The 23,471-nt window shown below is 40.8% G+C and overlaps 1 protein-coding gene across 1 annotated transcript; it reads right to left on the bottom strand.

The window, feature by feature from the left end:
- Positions 1-1,207: 1,207 nt before the first annotated feature.
- On the bottom strand, positions 1,208-18,527 carry LOC117533528 (myelin transcription factor 1-like protein; the record flags this gene model as incomplete). Its single annotated transcript, XM_034197311.1, is given in 5 exon segments — positions 1,208-1,424; positions 3,666-3,852; positions 8,593-8,768; positions 13,208-13,647; positions 18,088-18,527. Coding segments are annotated over 5 exon segments (1,460 nt in total), but the record flags the coding sequence as incomplete, so codon positions are not given.
- Positions 18,528-23,471: the final 4,944 nt, after the last annotated feature.

The following is a 23,471-nucleotide window of genomic DNA, read 5'->3' as shown; positions in this document are numbered from 1 at the left end:
GTGTTAAAAATAGCCCTGGCATGAAAAAAAACAAAACCCAGACAAGTGTCTCCTGCTCAGATAAAATACCTGACCACAATGCAGACTCCTCATGAACATACGTTTTAAAGATTGATACGCTATAGGCTATTGAGAGCTGAACACAGCAGTAGACGTTTTACCGAGAAAAATCTATATATGTGAATATTTTAACACACAAACACACACACACACACACACACACACACACACACACACACACACACACACTGGACTGAATTTGCCTCTGGAAGTCCAGCCGACCTGAACAGATGAAATAAAAATATCTAACCACGTGGATGGAAAACAATGAAGACTACTCATAAACACAATTGCAAAAGATTGTTACGCTATCGGCGAGAACTGATTACAGCAGCACTATAAGTCTTTAAAAGTAAAAAAAAAAACTATATATGTGAATATTTTAACACACACACACACACACACACACACACACACGCTGACTGACTGGACTGAATTTGCCTCTGGAAGTCCAGCCGACCTGCACAGAGAAAATAAAATATCTGACCAGAGTCCTCATGAACTCAAATGTTTAAGATTGTTAATCTATAAAAGTAAAAAAATCTATATGTGAAGATGGAGAATCAACTTTGCAGAGCGCGGATCGATGCTGACACAGTGGGGTCTGCAGTTAGACTTTTTACCGTAAAAAAGACTACTTTAAGATTTTAACATGGAGATACTGGACTAAATGTGCCTCTGGAAGACTCATGAACACAACTGTTAAATATTACGCTATAGGCGAGAGAAGGATTATAAGAGAGCAAAACAATCGATAGAGTGCTGAAAAAAGTGGTAGACTTTTTACCGTAAAATATCTATATGTGAAGATTTTAACACACACACACACACACACACACACACACACACACACACACACACACACACACACACACACACACGGCTTAATTTGCCTCTGGAAGTCCAGCTGACCTGTACAAATAAAATACAATATCTGACCACGTGGATGGAAAACAATGAAGACTCTTTAATGAATAAATAAATAATGAACACAACTGAAAAGATTGTTCCGCTATAGGCGAGAACTGATGCTATAAGTCTTTAAGAGTCTATACGTGAAGATGCAGGACTTTGCAGAGCGCGGATCGATGCTGACACAGTGGGGGTCATCGTGTGGGTTTCTCTCCACTCTCTTTCCTCTTCCTACCTTTAGGGTAGTACGCCCTCTTCATCCCGTCGTGGTGCATCCTGGACTTCCTCTCCTCTCCAGCGCAGCTCAGCCTGGAGCTGTGTTCTCCTCTGTGGTGATGATGATGATGATCTCTGCGAGGAAGAGAGTGATCGGACGCCATCATGCGGTCCCTCATGACCTTCGCCCTCTCCGACTCCAGGGCGATGGCCTTCTCCAGCAGAGACAGGTTTCCCTTAAGAATAAAAAGAATAACTTATATGTATATAGCGCCTTTCAGGGGACCCAAAGTCGCTTTACAGAAAAACAGAGAAACACACTCGAGGTACATGGCAATAACTACCAGAGAGGGCAAAAGTACACACATCCTTTACTCAAGTAGAAGTACAGATACTCGTGTTTAAAAGTAGAAGTACTGACTAAACTTCTTTACTCAAGTCAAAGTAAAGAACTTTGAAATGTACTTCAGTAAAAAGTACCCATAACTAGCAGCTGCTTTAAAGAGTACCTGACCTCCCTTTATATCAGTGGTTCTCAAAGTGTGGGGCGCGCCCCCCCTGGGGGGCGTAGAGGCATGCCAGGGGGGGCGCGAGAGACCATGAGGAAAAATGGTTATATAAAAAAAAAAAAATTAAAAAAAAAAAAAAATCATAATTTGAAAAATTATTGATTCGAAAATAATATGATACAGTACAGTACTATTACGTCTGGGTCTCTGTGTTTCATTAAAGCTCGGCTCTGTGTGTGTGTGTGGAACGAGCCATTTTGTGTGTGTGCGAGAGAGAGAGAGAGCGCACCGGTACCGGAGATCGTTGTTCTTAGCTTCTGGTGCTAGCGAGCTACGCTAACGGATATAAGGAGTTTTTTCAACAACAAGGTGGAGGAGAGTCCTCTCCTGTCAGACTGAGAGACTCAGTGAACTAAAGGACTCTCTCAGTGTTATCTCAGTGGGTCTCAAACGTTTTGGTCACCATTAATGTAAACAATTATTTCCGAGGCACACGTTTATATGATCATTATAGTTATAGAAAAATAAGAGAATAAATGAAAAACAGGTATGAAATACTATATGACATTAAAAAAAGAATAAAGTTTAAAAGAGTGATTTGTAAAATATCCATAAAGAAAAAGTAAATCTGTTTACAGTTCCGTTTCATCTGGGTGTTGAGAGGTATCCATAGATCTCTTCATTTTGCTCTCAATGTGTCCACATACCACCTATAAAAATAGCACGTTACCCCTGCTTACACCTATATGCCGTGAGCTGATTATCGAGCCTTCGTTGTAACAGTTGCGGGAACACTGTGTGTGTGCGTGTGGGGAGTGTTGCAGTAGACAATTCCACTGTAGCGACCGGTACATTAATGGGAAACCCTAAATGTTTGAGCACCCTCTATGAAACGTCAAGCTACCCCCACAGCACCCCCAACAGAAGTCTGTGGCGCCGCCACTGAGCCTGACTATGTGTGTTGGGGGGGCCCCGACTTTTTTTTTTTCTCCAAAGGGGGGGCCTGACAGAAAAAGTTTGAGAACCACTGCTTTATATTAATAGAACAATAATGTCATTGTTAGCTAATGAATGTTTCCATGCTGAACAACGGCAACATGACAACGTTTCCATTGGTCCCTCTTCTTTAGAGAAGACCAGGAAATGATGGATACACGGATCGTGTTCAAATCAATAGGCACGCAATGACTCTAAAGAATAATGATCACGCACCAAACACACATTCAGACTAAAGGAACCAGCTGTTTGGAAAATGAGAGAAGTAGAAAGTACAAGTATTTGAGTTCAACATGAAAGAAGTAGAAAGTACAGGTATTTGAGTTCAACATGTAAGAAGTAGAAAGGACAGGTATTTGAGTTCAACATGTAAGAAGTAGAAAGTACGGGTATTTGAGTTCAACATGTAAGAAGTAGAAAGTTCAGGTATTTGTGTTCAACATGTAAGAAGTAGAAAGTACAGGTATTTGAGTTCAACATGTAAGAAGTAGAAAGTACAGGTATTTGTGTTCAACATGTAAGAAGTAGAAAGTACAGGTATTTGAGTTCAACATGTAAGAAGTAGAAAGTACAGGTATTTGAGTTCAACATGTAAGAAGTAGAAAGTACAGGTATTTGTGTTCAACATGTAAGAAGTAGAAAGTACAGGTATTTGAGTTCAACATGTGAGAAGTAGAAAGTACAGGTATTTGAGTTCAACATGTGAGAAGTAGAAAGTACAGGTATTTGTGTTAACATGTAAGAAGTAGAAAGTACAGGTATTTGTGTTCAACATGTAAGAAGTAGAAAGTACAGGTATTTGTGTTCAACATGTAAGAAGTCAAAGTAAAAAAAGTCGTCAGAAAAATAAGTAGTGGAATAAAGTACTGATACCAGAAACATGTACAGTAACGAAGTATTTGTACTCCACTACTTCCCACCTCTGAGCGAGGGATAAAGCTTCAAGAACAACCCTCCAGCGTCCCCTCGTACCTTGGCCATGTCGAAGGTCTCGTCGGAGCGGTCAGAGTTCACAGACGTCGTGTCCTCGTCTCCCTCCTGGAAGCCTCTGGACCCGGGGCTCAGCTGCTCCTCCAGCTTCATCAGGTTCACCATGTCGGAGTAGCTGCGCTCCAGAGATCTCTGCTCCTCCTGAGCGCTCTGCTGGCAGCTGTCGTACCTGAGAGATGAGAAGAAGATTAGAAATGACCAGACTTACAGACAGTTTTATCCCGCAGGCCATTGGAAGTCAAGAGTCTTCACGTCCATACTGTATTTTAATAATGCACCACCATCTGTACTTGTCTATTGCTCATATCTACATTTTCATATATATTAACAGTATAAAGTGTTTATTCTGCTGTACAATATTACATTTCACATTCATCTTATTTTAAAGTTGTTCTATGGGTTTTAGTGCATGTAGTTTCTCTCCCCCCTACCTTAAACGCCTCCATACATACTATGTTTATAACGCACCACCATCTAAAGCAGTGCTTCTCAAAGTGTGGTCCGCGGACCACTGGTGGTCCGTGAGCGCCCCCTAGTGGTCCGTGAGTATATTGGTAACATTTCACATTTGAAATAAATAAATACATTTAAGTTTTCCGCACTCTCGCGGGAATATCTCCACAATGGAACGAGCTTAAGTTTAACTTTCTATTGCATGATAAAGCCCAGGGCAACACCTTCGTCACACATGTTGCCTCTTGTTTGCACCATTTCCAGGCGATTTATAATCTGCTCTAGAAAAACGATGTGTTTTGGGATATTTGTGGAGTTAGGTGGTCCGCGAGTGTTTTTTTATTGGTTAAGTGGTCCTTGGTATGAGGGGTATCTATAGGGATGGGGATCGTTAAGGTTTCAACGATACTTCTACTTTTATCGATACCGCTTATCGATCCGGTCTTTTAACGGTACTCTTATCGGTTCTTTTGGAGAAAAAAAGAAACAAATTGTGAACAAAATTAACATTGCTTTTTATTTAAATTAAATACATAATATTTCACATCAAAAGAAACAACAATGTTTTAACAAATGGTATTAAATAATCTGATGACAGAACTGTGAACAGAATCGCTGAAACTTTAACTAAATAACTCGGTTTCCTCTAATCATTAATGTTTGTATCATGTAGTTAACTCTGTGTGTTGCTGCTAGCATACAGAACACCTGACGTGGAAACGTTACTCGTGGACGGGGCTGCAGAGCTGCTAGAAAGACAGTGGAACCCGGTGCATTCCTCCGTCTGGATGTGGAGCACTTTTGATAAATGTTTAGACACATTGCTCGTGTTACCGCCCTCACATGCTAAACTCTTATTGCACTTTAGGTAACGAGCATCGAGACGGGTAAAGTTTAACCATCTCCTCCGTGTGTGTGTGTGTGTGTGTGTGTGTGTGTGTGTGTGTGTGTGTGTGTGTGTGATGTGTGTGTGTGTGGTGTGTGTGTGTGTGTGTGTGTGTGTGTGTGTGTGTGTGTGTGTGTGTGTGTGTGGTGTGTGTGTGTGTGTGTGTGTGTGCTGTGTGTGTGGTGTGTGTGTGGGTGTGTGTGTGTGGTGTGTGTGTGTGTGTGTGTGTGTGTGTGCTGTGTGTGTGTGTGTGTGTGTGTGTGTGTGTGTGGGTGTGTGTGTGTGTGTAAACTGCCCCGCCCCCTCGCACACAGACGGGGAGAGAGATCTCGTCTGGATTGGAAAGATCGAAAATACTAAAAATAATCATGGACGCATTTTGCAGTCTTTTTGCGTTTTAGAAACGGAGTTGGCGAAACTAAAACTGCAATATAATGTTTGTGTAGCAATAATGCATACGACATACTGTATATTTTTTACATGTCTCCAGTACCAATAAAAAGACCGATAACGTCGGAGCTTAACGGTACCACATTTCTTTTTAATATGGCTTTTCAAATCTAATTTTCGAACATGGTTTTCTTTCTTTTAATTAATTATTTTGTGTGTTTAGTATTTCTTCTCGATGTGTTGTGTTTTCTCTGATCCTGTAAAGCACTTTGAATTGCATTACTGTATGAATTGTGCTATACAAATAAATCGCCTTGCCTTACCACGGCCTTTAATAATTCAGCCGCGGGGCTCGGTTCCCAACGCTATCATATCTACATATTTATACATGTTTACAGTATGAAATGTTTATTTCACATTTAACTATTTTAAAGAAGCCCTTGTATGCTTTTGTGTGTGTCCTATGGGATTTAGTGCATGTAAATGGTCTGCAAAGGCTAAAATCCCAGAGGGAGTTAAAGCATGGAGACATGTCACAGTAAAGGCACAAAATACAAATATGAAACCTGAACATCAGCATAAAAGAGGACCTTTAAACCAACACTCATTCCTGTGTCCATTGCACTATTGTCTTGTATATGTTATTTATGTTGCATTGTTGAAGGACCATAATACCTACCATTTGCATAAACTACGCTTTAGCAATTGTGTATAACAATTAAGTATTTTGAATTCTCTGGGTAACAAAATACCGGACTATTGTAGCTGCTCCAAATCTGTTTTTAGAGCCTGGAGAAAACAGTTTTATCCAGGAAAACAGTCACTGGTTGGATTTCCTGTTCATCTCAGTCACTAATGGAGTTGTATACAGTTACGTTGTTAAGGTAGTTAACAATGTAGTAGACTTTAGTAAAAGCACACTTATAACGTTTTTGAATAGCACTTGCTGTTGCTGTTGAAAGGGGATAATCTTTAGGGTTAGGGTCCATTTAAAGTGGACCAATCATGCTATATTTGAATAATATATTGTAGGGCCATACCTATATAAAACATGTCTGTCAATTTTTTTTTTTAAATACCAAACAGATCATGTTTTAGCCACGCCTCATTTCGCTCTATTTGCTCTTTCCCAGCCCTGTTTTTGCAAGGGCTGATTCTGCTTCTGTGGCAGACTACAGCGCCGCCTACAGGCCTGGCATAGGTACTACAGCGTCTCCAGCGCTTTCGAGCGGTCTCTCATTCCCCTGATAGGTGGAGAGTTGCCCATATAGGCGGAGCACCCTTTTCTGACGCCATAACAATTCAAATAATAATCAGATCCGTTGCAGCCCCGTTTTTAGAGATTTGGGTACGGAGGAAAAGAGAGGGTTGTGTTTTCTGATACTTGGTGAGTTCCCTGGAACACCGGGGACACATATTCATGTATAAAAGACGTACACAAGTGCATTTTGCATGATAGGTCCCCTTTAAAGTCTTTAACTTTTAATGTTGAGTCACAAGTCTTTAGTTTTCTGTCAAGTCATCAAACGAGAGTCGAATCGAGTTCACATCCCTGCCTCCATGAGCTGTGTTTCAGCTGTTGAGCGTATACGTAAGGGGTCCAAATGAAACAATACTCAGCTTCCTGTTCGTTTTTAGACCGCCATTATACTCCTGTCTCTTTCATCTCACACAGAATCTCCCCCTCCTCCCCCTTCACCTCCATTCAAAGCGAACCCATCGAGTCACAGTACAAAATGTCATTGGTAATCATGCTAATATGTCACATAATGCTCTAAGCTACCTGCAGAAGCTTTCATATATCACAAAGGGGATAATTATAAGGAAAAAACATCATGATCAAAAGACTCTTTGTAGTGGACCTACCTGTTGAGGTAATGCATGGAAGTCAATGGTTTGTGAGGTTGTGTGTGCATGAACAGGTGGAAGCATGAATGTACCGTATTGACCCGATTATAAGACGACCAAATCTTGTTTTTATAAAGAAAATAATTGTATTTTTAAATAATGACCCCTTTGCGGACCGCGGAATGCTTTTCTCTGACTGTTTTTACATTTTAAGGCGGTCTTTCCGGGCTCGCCATCTTCTCACGGTACACTCAGTAACACCATATTTCTTTGCTGCTCGACAGTTGTTTGATGACTGCTTCGATGATCACCATTATCTTAAAATTGGCATCGTAACTTCGCCTCTCTTGTTTATTAACTCGCCCTACTTTTGATCTACTTTGTTGGAGTTGGTCTCTATCTCTCCACTTGTTGAACTGTTACCTTTGAGTCGGTGTCTCTCTTGGGAGAACACTCGTTTGGCGCGATCTGTCTAATTACATCGAACAAAGTCTAGACCCCGAATATAAGGCGACCCCTCTTTTTAAGATGTGTTCCTATAGGAGAAAAAAACCTGTCTTATTTTCGGGTCAATACGTTAAGTTGTCACAGCTATTGTACATTGTTGTCTAAATCAATGGTTTACAAGCACATTATGGAAGGCAAGGCTGCCGCATTTCTATGTATTTTTTACATTCAAAGGGGGACAAATGTGTGGAATATACAAAAGCATGATCACAAGACTCTTTGAACCAAGAACCTTCTGGACAGGCCAAAGGGACTTGTTCTACATGATGTGTATTTGAGGAAGAAAGGGGGACAAGTATGTGGAATAAACAAAAGCATGATCAAAAGCCTGTTTGTAGTTGTCACGATATTCATGTCGTTAGTTTCCCTGGTGTGTCTAGTTGTCTGATTGTGTTCACCTGTGGCCCTTGTGTTTCTCGTCCCGTGATTACCCCTCTCTGTATTTAGTCTGGTCTCTTCCTGTGTTCAGTGTTGGTTCGTCTTTTGTTTGTGACCGAGTTCACCGTGGAGTGTTTTGTTTGTCCGTGTGATATGTTCGATAAGAGCCCTTGAAATAAAGGCTTGCTTCACTCCTCGTATCAGTAGTGGACGTAGCTGTTGAGGTGGTGCATGGAAGTCAAGGGGTTGTGTGAAAGTAATTGAGAATGTGCGTCACTTGTTTTTCTATATACATCGACATTATGTGTTTTTGATGAAGAAAGGGAGTTTAAAAGTGCCTTATGGAGGCTGCCGCAAGACATTACATTATATGTGTTTGATGTAGAAAAGGGGGACGAGTATTGTGGAATAAACAAAAGCATGATGAAAAGCCTCTTTGTAGTGTACCTGTTGAGGTGGTGCATCATCGAGTGGTCTGAGGGGTTCTGGAGCTGGTGATGAAGAGCGTGGAGCGCCGGATGATCGCAGGATTGAGTTTCGCTGAGTTTCCGAGCCAGATCAAAGCATTGGTTTCTCAAACACTCCAGACTGCTGAGGCAAACCTCCTCCTCGCTCTCGTCCGCCTGGAGAATCATTTAGTTTAGTATAGTGTCGTGGAAAGTCCCCATTGATCAACTGTCACAAAAAACAGTAAATGGGGCATCTTTTTAAAATCACAACACATCAACAGCATTAGTTATAAAGAAAGGATGAAAGTAGATCGAGGCGAAAGGATAAAAGAGAACAACAACATACATGTGACATATATCACAATCACATAACAGAGACGAGGGGCAACATCCATGATCACAACATGTAACACACACCATATCCAACACAGACGAGTGTGTGCAGGTTCTAATGGCACATTTCCACTGCAGCAGGGTAGCCCTGTTTAAGCGTCCCTAAGCGTCCTCGCTCAGGCCTCGGGCTGCCTCGCTGGCCGTCCGAGGCCGTGGCGCATTTCCATTACAGTTTAGGACCTGGGGTAGCAACGCAGTGTAGGCGGGGCTCCCGTCGAGCTCCCGCTGGATTTGATCATCCCCAATGAGATGTAGGAACGTCGTCACCTCCTCGGTCGACCACGGTGTGCTTTTCTTTGACGTTGCCATTTTTGTAGCTCCTCCGTTTACAAAAATGCTGCAAGCTTGCTTCTAGATATATGCGACGTTAGGGATGGTCTCGCACGCGATCTTGTGACGATTGTCTCTGACCAATCAGCAGTCGAGAGTGTTGATGTCACTAGTTCAGCCCTGGTCTGAGGGAACCACGATTTTATGGGGCCGGAAAAAGAGGGGAAAAGTACCCGCTAGCCGGTGCTACGCTATATGGAAACGCCACCAAAAACTGGCCTGGCCGCTTGAGGACGGTTAAGGACGCTTAAACGGGGCTACCCGCTGCAGTGGAAATGCGCCATCAGTGAACCATGTTTGTAAGTGAGCTGTAAAGGTGGTAAATGTATGTACTGCATGTCTTTGATTTGAGTGGGTAATAATATAATACACTTTATTTGTAGAGCACCTTTCATGCACAAAGCATCCCAAAGTGCTTTACAGACCAAGAAGAAAACATTGTTATTACTGCTGAATTTTATTCCATATTTGTATTCCATTCTATTTCTTTGTAAATATTGCTATATTTTACTATATTTTTTATTATTCTTAATATTTGTTAATGTTATTATAGTGTTCTTATAATAGTTCTCTATCTATGTTTTTTTTTATCTTTGATTTACTTTTATGTACGCACCACGACACCAAGTCAGATTCCTCGTACGTGTCGACCGACCTGGTGATAAACCTGATTCTGAACAATATTAAAATACAAAACAAGATAAAACATCAACAGTGATCCTAATGAAATTTGGTATTTTTTTGTTTTGTTTCTTTCCGTTAACTGTCAAGTGGGAACTAAGCATCAAGTTTTTGTGTTACTCTTATTTTCCAACGATACTGTTGTGATTGGCTGTGAATATGAAAATATGAAGGACAGACCATCTATTTATGTATTTTTTATTTTCTGACGCTGCGTGAGTTCCCTGACACATGTTTATGGATAAAAGACATCAAAAAGTGCATTTTGCATGAAAGGTCCCCTATTAAACTGTTCTTCATCAATATATCACAGGTCTCAGATATATACAGAGCCTGTCTCTGATTGGCTGAAACACCAGACAAATCATTGCAGCATTACCCATAATCCCCTCTGTTTCAGCCCTGTTTCCAAAGTGCTGATTCTCTGTCTGTTACTTTAGATGAAAATAAGGAGCCCCTCCCCACGCCCCTCTGAGAGACATTTGGTTACAAAGAACTCAATGGAGCTCTAGGAGGAGATTCAGGTGATAAGGGGGGGGGGGGGGGGGGGGGTTACCTTGGTTGCTGATTGGCTAATGGTTACACAAGACAACACATCGTTATGACATCACAAAGTGGCCAAAATCTGATCAGCTCATTTTCAGACAGGTTTTTATAGAAATGGATCAAAAAGAGAGAAAATCTTTGTTCCTGAAACTTTCAGAGTCTCTTTCCACAGAGGAGACACATGTTGATGTAGAGACATGAAGAAGAGGGGACACATGTTGATGTAGAAGAGACATGAAGAAGAGGGGACACATGTTGATGTAGAAGAGACATGAAGAAGAGGGGACACATGTTGATGTAGAAGAGACATGGAGAAGAGGGGACACATGTTGATGTAGAAGAGACATGGAGAAGAGGGGACACATGTTGATGTAGAAGAGACATGAAGAAGAGGGGACACATGTTGATGTAGAAGAGACATGAAGAAGAGGGGACACATGTTGATGTAGAAGAGACATGAAGAAGAGGGGACACATGGTGATGTAGAAGAGACATGAAGAAGAGGGGACACATGGTGATGTAGAAGAGACATGAAGAAGAGGGGACACATGTTGATGTAGAAGAGACATGAAGAAGAGGGGACACATGTTGATGTAGAAGAGGCATGAAGAAGAGGGGACACATGTTGATGAAGAAGAGACATGAAGAAGAGGGGACACATGTTGATGTAGAAGAGACATGAAGAAGAGGGGACACATGCTGATGTAGAAGAGACATGAAGAAGAGGGGACACATGTTGATGTAGAAGAGACATGAAGAAGAGGGGACACATGTTGATGTAGAAGAGACATGAAGAAGAGGGGACACATGTTGATGTAGAAGAGACATGAAGAAGAGGGGACACATGTTGATGAAGAAGAGACATGAAGAAGAGGGGACACATGTTGATGTAGAAGAGACACGAAGAAGAGGGGACACATGTTGATGTAGAAGAGACATGAAGAAGAGGGGACACATGTTGATGTAGAAGAGACATGAAGAAGAGGGGACACATGTTGATGTAGAAGAGACATGAAGAAGAGGGGACACATGTTGATGTCGAAGAGACATGAAGAAGAGGGGACACATGTTGATGTAGAAGAGACATGAAGAAGAGGGGACACATGTTGATGTAGAAGAGACATGAAGAAGAGGGGACACATGTTGATGTAGAAGAGACATGAAGAAGAGGGGACACATGTTGATGAAGAAGAGACATGAAGAAGAGGGGACACATGTTGATGTAGAAGAGACATGAAGAAGAGGGGACACATGTTGATGTAGAAGAGACATGGAGAAGAGGGGACACATGGTGATGTAGAAGAGACACGAAGAAGAGGGGACACATGTTGATGTAGAAGAGACACGAAGAAGAGGGGACACATGTTGATGTAGAAGAGACACGAAGAAGAGGGGACACATGTTGATGTAGAAGAGACACGAAGAAGAGGGGGACACATGTTGATGTAGAAGAGACACTGAAGAAGAGGGGGACACATGTTGATGAAGAAGAGACACGAAGAAGAGGGGACACATGTTGATGTAGAAGAGACATGAAGAAGATGGGACACATGTTGATGAAGAAGAGACATGAAGAAGAGAGTACACATGTTGATGAAGAAGAGACATGAAGAAGAGGGGACACATGTTGATGTAGAAGAGACATGAAGAAGAGGGGACACATGTTGATGTAGAAGAGACATGAAGAAGAGGGGACACATGTTGATGTAGAAGAGACATGAAGAAGAGGGGACACATGTTGATGTAGAAGAGACATGAGAAGAGAGGACACATGTTGATGAAGAAGAGACATGAAGAAGAGGGGGACACATGTTGATGTAGAAGAGACATGAAGAAGAAGGGACACATGTTGATGTAGAAGAGACATGAAGAAGAGGGGACACATGTTGATGTAGAAGAGACATGAAGAAGAGGTGACACATGTTGATGTAGAAAGAGACATGGAGAAGAGGGGACACATGTTGATGTAGAAGAGACATGAAGAAGAGGGGACACATGTTGATTGTAGAAGAGACATGAAGAAGAGGGGACACATGTTGATGTAGAAGAGACATGAAGAAGAGGGGACACATGTGATGTAGAAGAGGACATGAAGAAGAGGGGACACATGTTGATGTAGAAGAGACATGAAGAAGAGGGGACACATGATGATGTAGAAGAGACATGAAGAGAGGGGACACATGTGATGTAGAAGAGACATGAAGAAGAGGGGACACATGTTGATGTAGAAGAGACATGAAGAAGAGGGGACACATGTTGATGTCGAAGAGACATGAAGAAGAGGGGACACATGTTGATGTAGAAGAGACATGAAGAAGAGGGGACACATGTTGATGTAGAAGAGACATGAAGAAGAGGGGACACATGTTGATGTAGAAGAGACATGAAGAAGAGGGGACACATGTTGATGTAGAAGAGACATGAAGAAGAGGGGACACATGTTGATGTAGAAGAGACATGAAGAAGAGGGGACACATGTGATGTAGAAGAGACATGAAGAAGAGGGGACACATGTTGATGAAGAAGAGACATGAAGAAGAGGGGACACATGTTGATGTAGAAGAGACATGAAGAAGTGGATTTTGGGTAAGAGGTGACCTTTAAGTGCATACCATGAACAGAACAATTAATAGGTTCAAATAAAAACGTTTTCTGATCCTCACCCCGATGCCTTGTCGTCCGTTAGCATGTCCGATATTTCCTCCAACTTCTGGATATCCTTCATCCGGCATCATGTTCCCGTGTCCCTGTGCCAGAAGCTTCAGGGAATCCACGGTTTCCCGCACCACGTCACTTTCCAAATCCACGCTCAGTTCTCCTTTCCGATTGCCACGATGACTGTAATCGTCTTCATCATCTTCCTCTTCTTCTCCAGCGCTGTTTGAAGAGTTGCTGTTCATCTCGGACTCCGTCATGGCTTGGTAGGCGGCGTCTTCTGCGATTTTCCCCAGGTTGAGAAGCGATTTGGCGACCAGTTCGTCGTAATTCTCGTAATCTTCCCCCGTGCCGTTTCCAGCGCTGATGGTGCCGTGGTGGTTGTTGTTGTCGTCCTTGTGGATTGGAAGAAGCTTTGATTGTCCGAGGGGTTTGTAGTGCTTGTCAACTATCAGGGACGGAAAAAAACAAAGGCTTTGACATCGAAATGCAAAACAAGTTATGAGCATATGTTCACCGCACACGATTTCTGAAATAACAAACTGATGTTTTTTGAGCCGAGAGGTCAGAAAATCCTCTGGTCTGCACAGAAATGTTTGAAACAAGAGGTCCAGTACAGCATGTTCCATTACAAACACCTGGTCCTCACTTTCAAAGCCCCCCCCCCCCTACCTCACTCACCTCCTCATCCTCTACCAACCACCCCGGTCCCTCAGATCCACCTCAGCCGGTTTGCTTTCCATCCCCAAGGCAAGGCCATTTATTTGTATATTACAATTCATACAGTAATGCAATTCAAAGAGCTTTACAGGATCAAACAGAGAAAACACAATACATTGAGAAGAAATACTAAACACACAAAATAATTAATTAAAAGAAAGAAAACCATGTTTAACAGTTCGAAAATTAGAACATTTAAATTTGAAAAGCCATATTAAAAAGAAATGTTTTTAGACGTGATTTAAATGATTCTAAAGTGCTAGCCATTCTCAGATGTTCTGGGAGTTTGTTCCGCATCAGGAGCATAGATGCAGAAGGCTGCTTCCCCACGCTTTGATCTCACAAATGGAAAAGTGAGCTGGCCTGAAGACCTAAGGGGTCTGCTGGGTTCGTACCACTGAAGGAGGTCCTTGATATATTTGGGTCCTAGCCCGTTTAGTGCTTTATATGTGCGCATTAAAATCTTAAAATCAATTCTCTCACCCAAGGCCAAACTCCGGAGCTTCGGGGACAGAGCCTTCTCTGTGGCAGCTCTGGAACTCCCTCCCCCAAGACCTCCGTGAGTCTGAGTCCCTCACCCTGTTCCAGTCCCGCCTCAAAACCCACCTCTTCAACTCTGTATCCATAAGCCCCTCCCCCCCCCCTCCTCTCAACCAACTTCCTCCAAGAAAACGCTATAGAAATCAAATGTATTATTATTATTTATGTTGCACCATTGACAACATCAACAGTAGGTTTCCATTCATTCCAGTGAGTGTGTAGTGGTCGCCAACAACAAACTCTTAGGCTTTGCGTCCAAATGCAAAACATCACATAATAATGTCAGTCCTGCGCAATAAACCTGTTTTTGATTCTGATTCACTGCCATGGTTTCACTCCGCGCCGTAAACAACCCAAACACTAGGGAGGAAGTCAGAAATGACAGAGCATTTGATTAATTCCTGTTCATTTAGGATGAAAATCCTGCAGATGAAAATGAAATGAAACCTTTTTCCATCTTCTAATCCAGTTTCTTCTCATGTCTATCCCTGAATTCATTAGCTCCCATCTCTCCCAATTATGATCCTCTGTTTACTCGCACAAAAACACACAACCCAGAGCTGCTCTCCTCTCTCAGCCTCGCTGTTGATTTTGATTTCAGTATATACTGAGAGCAGAGAAATTGAGAAAAGGGAGGCGTGTGAGGTGCTCCGATTCGGGAGCCATACATATTCTCAGGAGGAGAAGAAGAGGAACATGTGACTAGTCCCTGGAGTTAATAACTCAGCAGAGCTGCTCTCCAGATTATTCGCGAGGCGCTGTCAGAAGCGATTGAGGACACGGGTGTTGGTTTGGGGGAAAAGAGGCAGAGCATCTGGTCGGACACAGATTCAGCTCATCCCTTCCTCTTCTGCAGAGAGCTTCAGCTGTTTGCCTTTCATGCACATGCCCACCATTTGTTGACCTCTTGAAGATTGAGCTACAGTTTTACAAAGATATTCGGCATCTGATACGCAATACTACCCACAAAATCTTCTTGCATCTACAATAAACAGTATTTAATTTCACTTTACAATATTTAATGTCACATTCTGTTCTTGTTTATCTTATACTATTTGGATGTATATTAGGGCTGTGCATCTTCACTGGTCTCACGATTCGATTACGATTATCCTGTCAACGATTCGATTCAATTCGATATCCCGATGCATCACGATTCATACCAATGCGTTGCATCCTCAATTTTCTATATTACTGCACATGGCTTATTTTTCATCAATGCATTCATGTAGTAAATACATATGAACTCTCTTTTATTATTTAGAAAGTGCTTCAGAAATCAATAACATAAATGTCTTGACATTCATTTATAAACCAAAATAAATGAATTGTATAGGCCTAGCCTCCCTATATCTGTGTGTGAAGTTGTTCCATCCTCAAAAACTAAAAAATAATGCTTCTGCAGTCTAGCTGCAGCTTCTAGCAACGGCCTTCTGTTAAAGAAAGGACACTGAATGTCCTGAATGTGGCATCACACACAGGACTTGAGTCTGAACACAGACAACAGGAGTATTTACAATAGCATATAACAACTAAAATACTGCATGTGGGTGCACACGTACATTCTCTGTCTTACTGTTACATAAATCCCATGAATGTATGAGATGAAGTTAGCTTCATTATATCTCAGTGATTAAGTGAATAATAAAGTTTCTATCGGGTCACTATCAGCCTGTCACTCATTATTTTCAGGGAGGGGGCGGGGCTTGGAGGAACGGAGAGGAGACGGTGATCGCGGAAGCTTTTTTCCTCCTGCCTTCACAAACTTTACACACGTATATATCGTCTGCAAATTGCTAGAGGACATTCATACTCTGCAATCCAAGACTTAATTAAATCCACCAAAAACCTGACATGATTGTAAAGCGATTATTTTTGAAAAACATAAATCCCTGTGTCTCTGAGCCGCAGCGACACGGAGTGATTCAGAGCGGGTCCTTCTGCTGTTGGTTCTGGACTGGTGTTCTTGTGTTGGTGGATAAAGCAGACTGCTCCGTGTTTGGTGTTGCTGTGCCGCTGTCACGTCTGTTCCCTGATCTCTGCGTCACCGACCGGTTTGATATTAAAGTGACCGGAAAAAAAAACGTTATAGTAAAGCCGCGGCCGGAAAATCAGGAAGCAACGTTACTACGCTATAACCGATTATCTTCCGTCACTGCATCGAGACCGAATCGTCCACGTCCGCATCGCAATGCATCGTAGAAACGATTATTTTCAACACCCCTAATGTATATAGACTCCTGCATTCACTGTTTCCCTTACAACATTCTCTGCCTTATTTAGCTCATTTCATTTGATTTAACTTATAGTTTACTTCAACACCTTACAAGTTAATCCTGCACTATGTTATTGTTTATTTTTCATTCGTTTTACTGTGTATTATATATGATGTTGCATTGTTGGGATTTAAGATGTTCATTGCCATATCTACACTGTAGCTGATGTGCATGTGACTATAAAGCATTTGAATCTTTTGCTTTTTGGCTTTCATGCACATGACCACCTTTTGTTGAGTTCTTCTAGATTGAGCTACAGTTCTTCAAAGATAACAAGCAACCCTCAAAGACCGTCTTTCCCAAACAAAACTCAGATATATACTTCACCTCTGACCTATGCTCTTGTTCTCTTGGAAAGGTATATCTCCTGGACCCTTGTACAAATATTGCACTGCTTTAGAAGTATTGTAACTGCTTGACAGCCACATAGAAACGTCTATCACAGGGCGGACACATGTAGACAGATAACTATCCACCCCTTATATACGGGCTATTTAGAGATGTTAGGTAACCTTGGGAGGAAACTAGAGCACCCAAAGGAAGATCGTAAAGGCTTCCAGGATCTGATGTAATATTTGCCACAGCAGAAAAAATAAATCTTTTATATAACTATCTTTATTTCATTTCAAATGGTGAGTTGGTTTGATGAGTAGCTCGATTGCAAAAGAAGCTCCAGCACACTGCAAAAAATATCTATTAGCGACATTTTGGAACAATCCCTTTATCAGGAAAATGTAAAAAAGTGCCGTCGCGAGTATGTGTGTGGGGGCGTGTGGCGTAGTGGGTTGGGCGTGTGGCGTAGTGGGTTGGGCGTGTGGCGTAGTGGGTTGGCGTGTGGCGTGTGGGTTGGGCGTGTGGTGTAGTGGGTTGGGCGTGTGGCGTGTGGGCATAGTGGGTTGGGCGTGTGGCGTAGTGGGTTGGGCGTGTGGCGTGTGGGTTGGGCGTGTGGCGTAGTGGGTTGGGCGTGTGGCGTGTGGGGTAGTGGGTTGGGCGTGTGGTGCAGTGGGTTGTCCGTAGGTGTTGGGATCAGGGGGTCACAGGTTCAAACCCCACGCAGTCAGCATGTCGTTGTGTCCCTGAGACTCTTCACCCCAAAGTGCTCCTGTGGGGATTGCCCACAGTATTGAGTATGTAAGTCGCTTTGGATGAAAGCGTGTAACATGTAATGTAACGTATAAAATACAATGTTAATATAATAAGTAAGAACGTGTATGAGAGCTTTGCGGATTATTTTCACAGTTGGATGTTTGTACGCGTTCATTTCACACTTCAGAAGCAAAGAAGAACTTCTTTAGGGCAGAAACGTTCTGAAATCATCAGAACTAGCCGAGTATAATAATCAATTAACTCACCATGCTGACGATTCGGCTCCTCATCTTCCTCCTCGTCTTCCTCTCCCTCGTCATCCTGCTCGTCTTCATCATCGCCATCCTCCACTTCCTCCTCCTCTTCGTACATCCCATCGTCCTCTTCCTCCTCCTCGTCTTCTTCGTCCTCCGTTCGTTCTCTTCCCATTGTCTTCACCGCCCTCTCCACCTCCACCTCGTCCTCCTCCTCGTTGTCCTCCGAGAACTCGTCGTCCACATCTTCATCGCCTTCTCTACCCGTCTCCTCTTCCTCCTCGTCTTCCTCCACTACCTCCCCTTGCTCCTTCACCTTCTCTACTTCATTCTGGTAGTTAGTGTAGACGACCTCTTCCCCCCCGGAGAGGAAAGGCCTCCTCTTGGCAGCCGGCTCCAGAGGCTGTTTCTCCAGAGCCTTCCTCTTCTTGGCCAACGGACAGCCGTAGACGCTAAAGAGAGACAGAGGGCACACACACGATCAGTAGCCATCTTTGTTTTTATTACCCAATCTTTAAAGTCCAAAGGCTTTCCAGAGGAAGGAAGTAGTGGAGTACAAATACTTTGTTACTGTACTTAAGTACATTTTTCTGGTATCAGTACTTTACTCCACCACTTATTTTTTACTTTTACTTCTTACTTACGTGAACACAAATACCTGTACTTTCTACTTCTTACATGTTGAACACAAATACCTGTACTTTCTACTTCTTACATGTTGAACACAAATACCTGTACTTTCTACTTCTTACATGTTGAACACAAATACCTGTACTTTCTACTTCTTACATGTTGAACACAAATACCTGTACTTTCTACTTCTTACATGTTGAAACAAATACCTGTACTTTCTACTTCTTACATGTTGAACTCAAATACCTGTACTTTCTACTTCTTACATGTTGAACCCAAATACCTGTACTTTTCTACTTCTCACATGTTGAACACAAATACCTGTACTTTCTACTTCTTACATGTTGAACACAAATACCTGTACTTTCTACTTCTTACATGTTGAACTCAAATACCTGTACTTTCTACTTCTCACATGTTGAACACAAATACCTGTACTTTTCTACTTCTTACATGTTGAACACAAATACCTGTACTTTCCTACTTCTTACATGTTTTGAACTCAAATACCTGTACTTTCTACTTCTCACATGTTAACTCAAATACCTGTACTTTCTACTTCTTACATGTGAACCCCAAATACCTGTACTTTCTACTTCTTACATGTTGAACTCAAATACCTGTACTTTCTACTCTTACATGTTGAACTCAAAATACCTGTACTTTCTACTTCTTACATGTTGAACACAAATACCTGTACTTTCTACTTCTCACATGTTGAACTCAATACCTGTACTTTCTACTTCTCACATGTTGAACTCAAATACCGTACTTTCTACTTCTTACATGTTGAACCCAAATACCTGGACTTTCTACTTCTTACATGTTGAACTCAAATACCTGTACTTTCTACTTCTCACATGTTGAACACAAATACCTGTACTTTCTACTTCTTACATGTTGAACTCAAATACCTGTACTTTCTACTTCTTACATGTTGAACACAAATACCTGTACTTTCTACTTCTCACATGTTGAACTCAAATACCTGTACTTTCTACTTCTTACATGTTGAACACAAATACCTGTACTTTCTACTTCTTACATGTTGAACTCAAATACCTGTACTTTCTACTTCTCACATGTTGAACTCAAATACCTGTACTTTCTACTTCTTACATGTTGAACTCAAATACCTGTACTTTCTACTTCTCACATGTTGAACTCAAATACCTGTACTTTCTACTTCTCACATGTTGAACTCAAATACCTGTACTTTCTACTTCTTACATGTTGAACTCAAATACCTGTACTTTCTACTTCTCACATGTTGAACTCAAATACCTGTACTTTCTACTTCTTACATGTTGAACTCAAATACCTGTACTTTCTACTTCTCACATGTTGAACACAAATACCTGTACTTTCTACTTCTTACATGTTGAACACAAATACCTGTACTTTCTACTTCTTACATGTTGAACTCAAATACCTGTACTTTCTACTTCTCACATGTTGAACTCAAATACCTGTACTTTCTACTTCTTACATGTTGAACCCAAATACCTGTACTTTCTACTTCGTACATGGTTGAACTCAAATACCTGTACTTTCTACTTCTTACATGTTGAACTCAAATACCTGTACTTTCTACTTCTTACATGTTGAACACAAATACCTGTACTTTCTACTTCTCACATGTTGAACTCAAATACCTGTACTTTCTACTTCTCACATGTTGAACTCAAATACCTGTACTTTCTACTTCTTACATGTTGAACTCCAAATACCTGTACTTTTTCTACTTCTTACTGTTGAACTCAAATACCTGTACGTTCTACTTCTCACATGTTGAACACAAATACCTGTACTTTCTACTTCTTACATGTTGAAACTCAAATACCTGTACTTTCATACTTCTTACATGTTGAAGTCACAATACCTGTACTTTCTACTTCTGACATGTTGAACTCAAATACCTGTACTTTCTACTTCTTACATGTTGAACGACAAATACCTGGTACTTTCTACTTCTTACTTACTGGTGAACTCAAATACCTGTACTTTCTACTTCTCACATGTGATGAACTCAAATACCTGTAACTTTCTACTTCTTACATGTTGAAACTCAAATACCTGTTAACTTTCTACTTCCTCAAATGTTGAACTCATGTTGAAAACTAAAAAAAATACCTGTAACTTATCTACTTCTGCACATGTGGAACTCAAATACCTGTACTTTCTACTATCTTACATGGTTGAACTCAAATACCTGTAACTTTCTACTTCTGCACATGTTGAACTCAAATACCTGTACTTTCGACTCTTACATGTTGAACACAAAGACCTGTAACTTTCTACTTCTTACATGTTGAACTCAAATACCTGTACTTTCTACTTCTCACATGTTGAACTCAATACCTGTACTTTCTACTACTTCTTACATGTTGCAACTCAAATACCTTACTTTCTACTTCTCACATGTTGAACACAAATACTGTACTTTCTACTTCTTACATGTTGAACTCAAATACCTGTACTTTCTATTCTTACATGTTGAACTCAAATACCTGTACTTTCTACTTCTTCACATGTTGAACACAAATACCTGTACTTTCACTTCTACCGTTGAACTCAAATACCTGTACTTTCTACTTCTTACATGTTGAACTCAATACCTGTACTTTCTACTTCTTACATGTTGAACTACTCAATACCTGTACTTTCTACTTCTTACATGTTGAACTCAAATACCTGTACTTTCTACTTCTCACATGTTGAACTCAAATACCTGTACTTTCTACTTCTTACATGTTGAACTCAATAACTGTACTTTCTACTTCTCAACATGTTGAACTCAAATACCTGTACTTTCTACTTCTCACATGTTGAACTCAAATACCTGTACTTTCTACTTCTCTCATTTCCCAAACAGCTGGTTCCTTTAGTCTGAATGTGTGTTTGATGCGTGATCATTATTCTTTAGAGTCATTGCGTGCCTATTGATTTGAACACGATCCGTGTATCCATCATTTCCTGGTCTTCTCTAAAGAAGAGGGACCAATGGAAACGTTGTCATGTTGCCGTTGTTCAGCATGGAAACATTCATTAGCTAACAATGACATTATGTTCTATTAATATAAAGGGAGGTCAGGTACTCTTTAAAACAGCTGCTAGTTATGGGTACTTTTTACTGAAGTACATTTCAAAGCCTCTTCACTTTTACTTGAGTAAAGAAGTTTAGTCAGTACTTCTACTTTCACCAGAGTATTTTTAAACACGAGTATCTGTACTTTTACTTGAGTAAAGGATATGTGTACTTTTGCCCTCTCTGAAGCTTTCCCTCCTGCCACTAACGAACCAAATGTATCCAAAACAAACACAACTGGGTTGCCCAACTTGCCAGTATGTTATATTGGAACTATTAGTTGGTTTATAGACAAAGAATCACAACTGTAATAATGAACATTGACTTGAGAGTTCAAAATATAGCCTGTGTCTTCTTATAATCGTATAATAACCTACCCGCGAATTGCAAGAAAGTGCAAACGTTTTAATCATATGAATGAATGGGAAATCGACGTGAACAGAGCTCAAAATCATCCAACTTTGTGGTCATACTGATTCTCCATACTGTAACGGAGAAAACATATTCAAAGTTCAAACAGCTCTCCAGACTCTCAACTTTATTTGACTATAAGGGTTTTTTGGATATATGGAATGGTTTTCCTAAAATCACAGTTTAAGTTTTGTGACCATTTCAAATCTTGATGCACTTTTGAAGATAACTTTTACATCAGGATGGTCTTCAGAAAAAGCACAAGGTATTTCTTCTTCTGCTGGTCCATGTGTGAAGACACTGCAGATTATTTTTTACTCGTACTCGCTAAGAAAGAGAATCAGCCTCTTAAAAAAAAAAAAAAAGCTTATTCAAGCAGGGACTCAATTACGCAAATCCCATAATAGTCATTAACTGTGGGGAAAATTCAGTTTTAATTGCTCTCAAACAGCAAGCACAATTATACACGGCTTTAATGTGGATTTTAGGAAATCAATTTGTCCATTTCCAAATGAAAGAGCTTGTTTTGTTTTGGGAGGGAAAGTTGGAGGAGGTGACTGAAAACGCTGAGTGTTGACAATAAAATTAAAGCATTTAATCATTCAACAATTAAGTGTCAATGTCTCAATCACCTGCTTCTGAACCAACCTTCATATGAATTACAATTCCATTTTTTTGAATGCCTCTTAAAAACTGGCATGCTTGATATTGATAAACGGACCTGGGGTTTTCGTTCAAATCGAAGACATCGATAAACCAGCTGAAATGCAAGATCAGTTTCCATATTTGCAGAATGTAAAGCACAACAAACAGTAGAGTATCATTGCTATATTTGCCAAAACAGATGCTGTGATTGCAAAACATTTGATGTCATTACGCTGAAAACAATAGAGGACCTAGGGTTGACCCCTGTGGAACTCCGCAGGGAAGCTTGATTTTATGGGTTTCACTTTTTAGGGATTTTTAAATTAGAAACCAGTGAGATAACCAATATTATCCTTCTAAAGGAAACATAGTGGGAGCAGTATAATTATATTTCATCATATTGCATTAGTAAGCAAATGTATATGAGAGCATTGAAGGTTTATTCCATTAGATGTTTTCATTTTTATTTCACGTATGGTCTGTACTTGTTTCAGTTCCTTCATGAAAGGACAGATATTAAATTTACTACAATTAATTACTTGATTTTGTTCATGATTTGGCAACAAGCCAATACACAATTATAATTGTAGGATTGATTAAGAAGGAGAGACTGTGTGAG

The sequence above is a fragment of the Gymnodraco acuticeps genome, unplaced genomic scaffold, assembly GCF_902827175.1.
Source record: "Gymnodraco acuticeps unplaced genomic scaffold, fGymAcu1.1, whole genome shotgun sequence".
NCBI classification, from domain to species: Eukaryota; Metazoa; Chordata; class Actinopteri; order Perciformes; family Bathydraconidae; genus Gymnodraco; species Gymnodraco acuticeps.
Note: the sequence above shows the minus strand (reverse complement) of the source record. Positions and strands in the feature narration are given on the sequence as shown.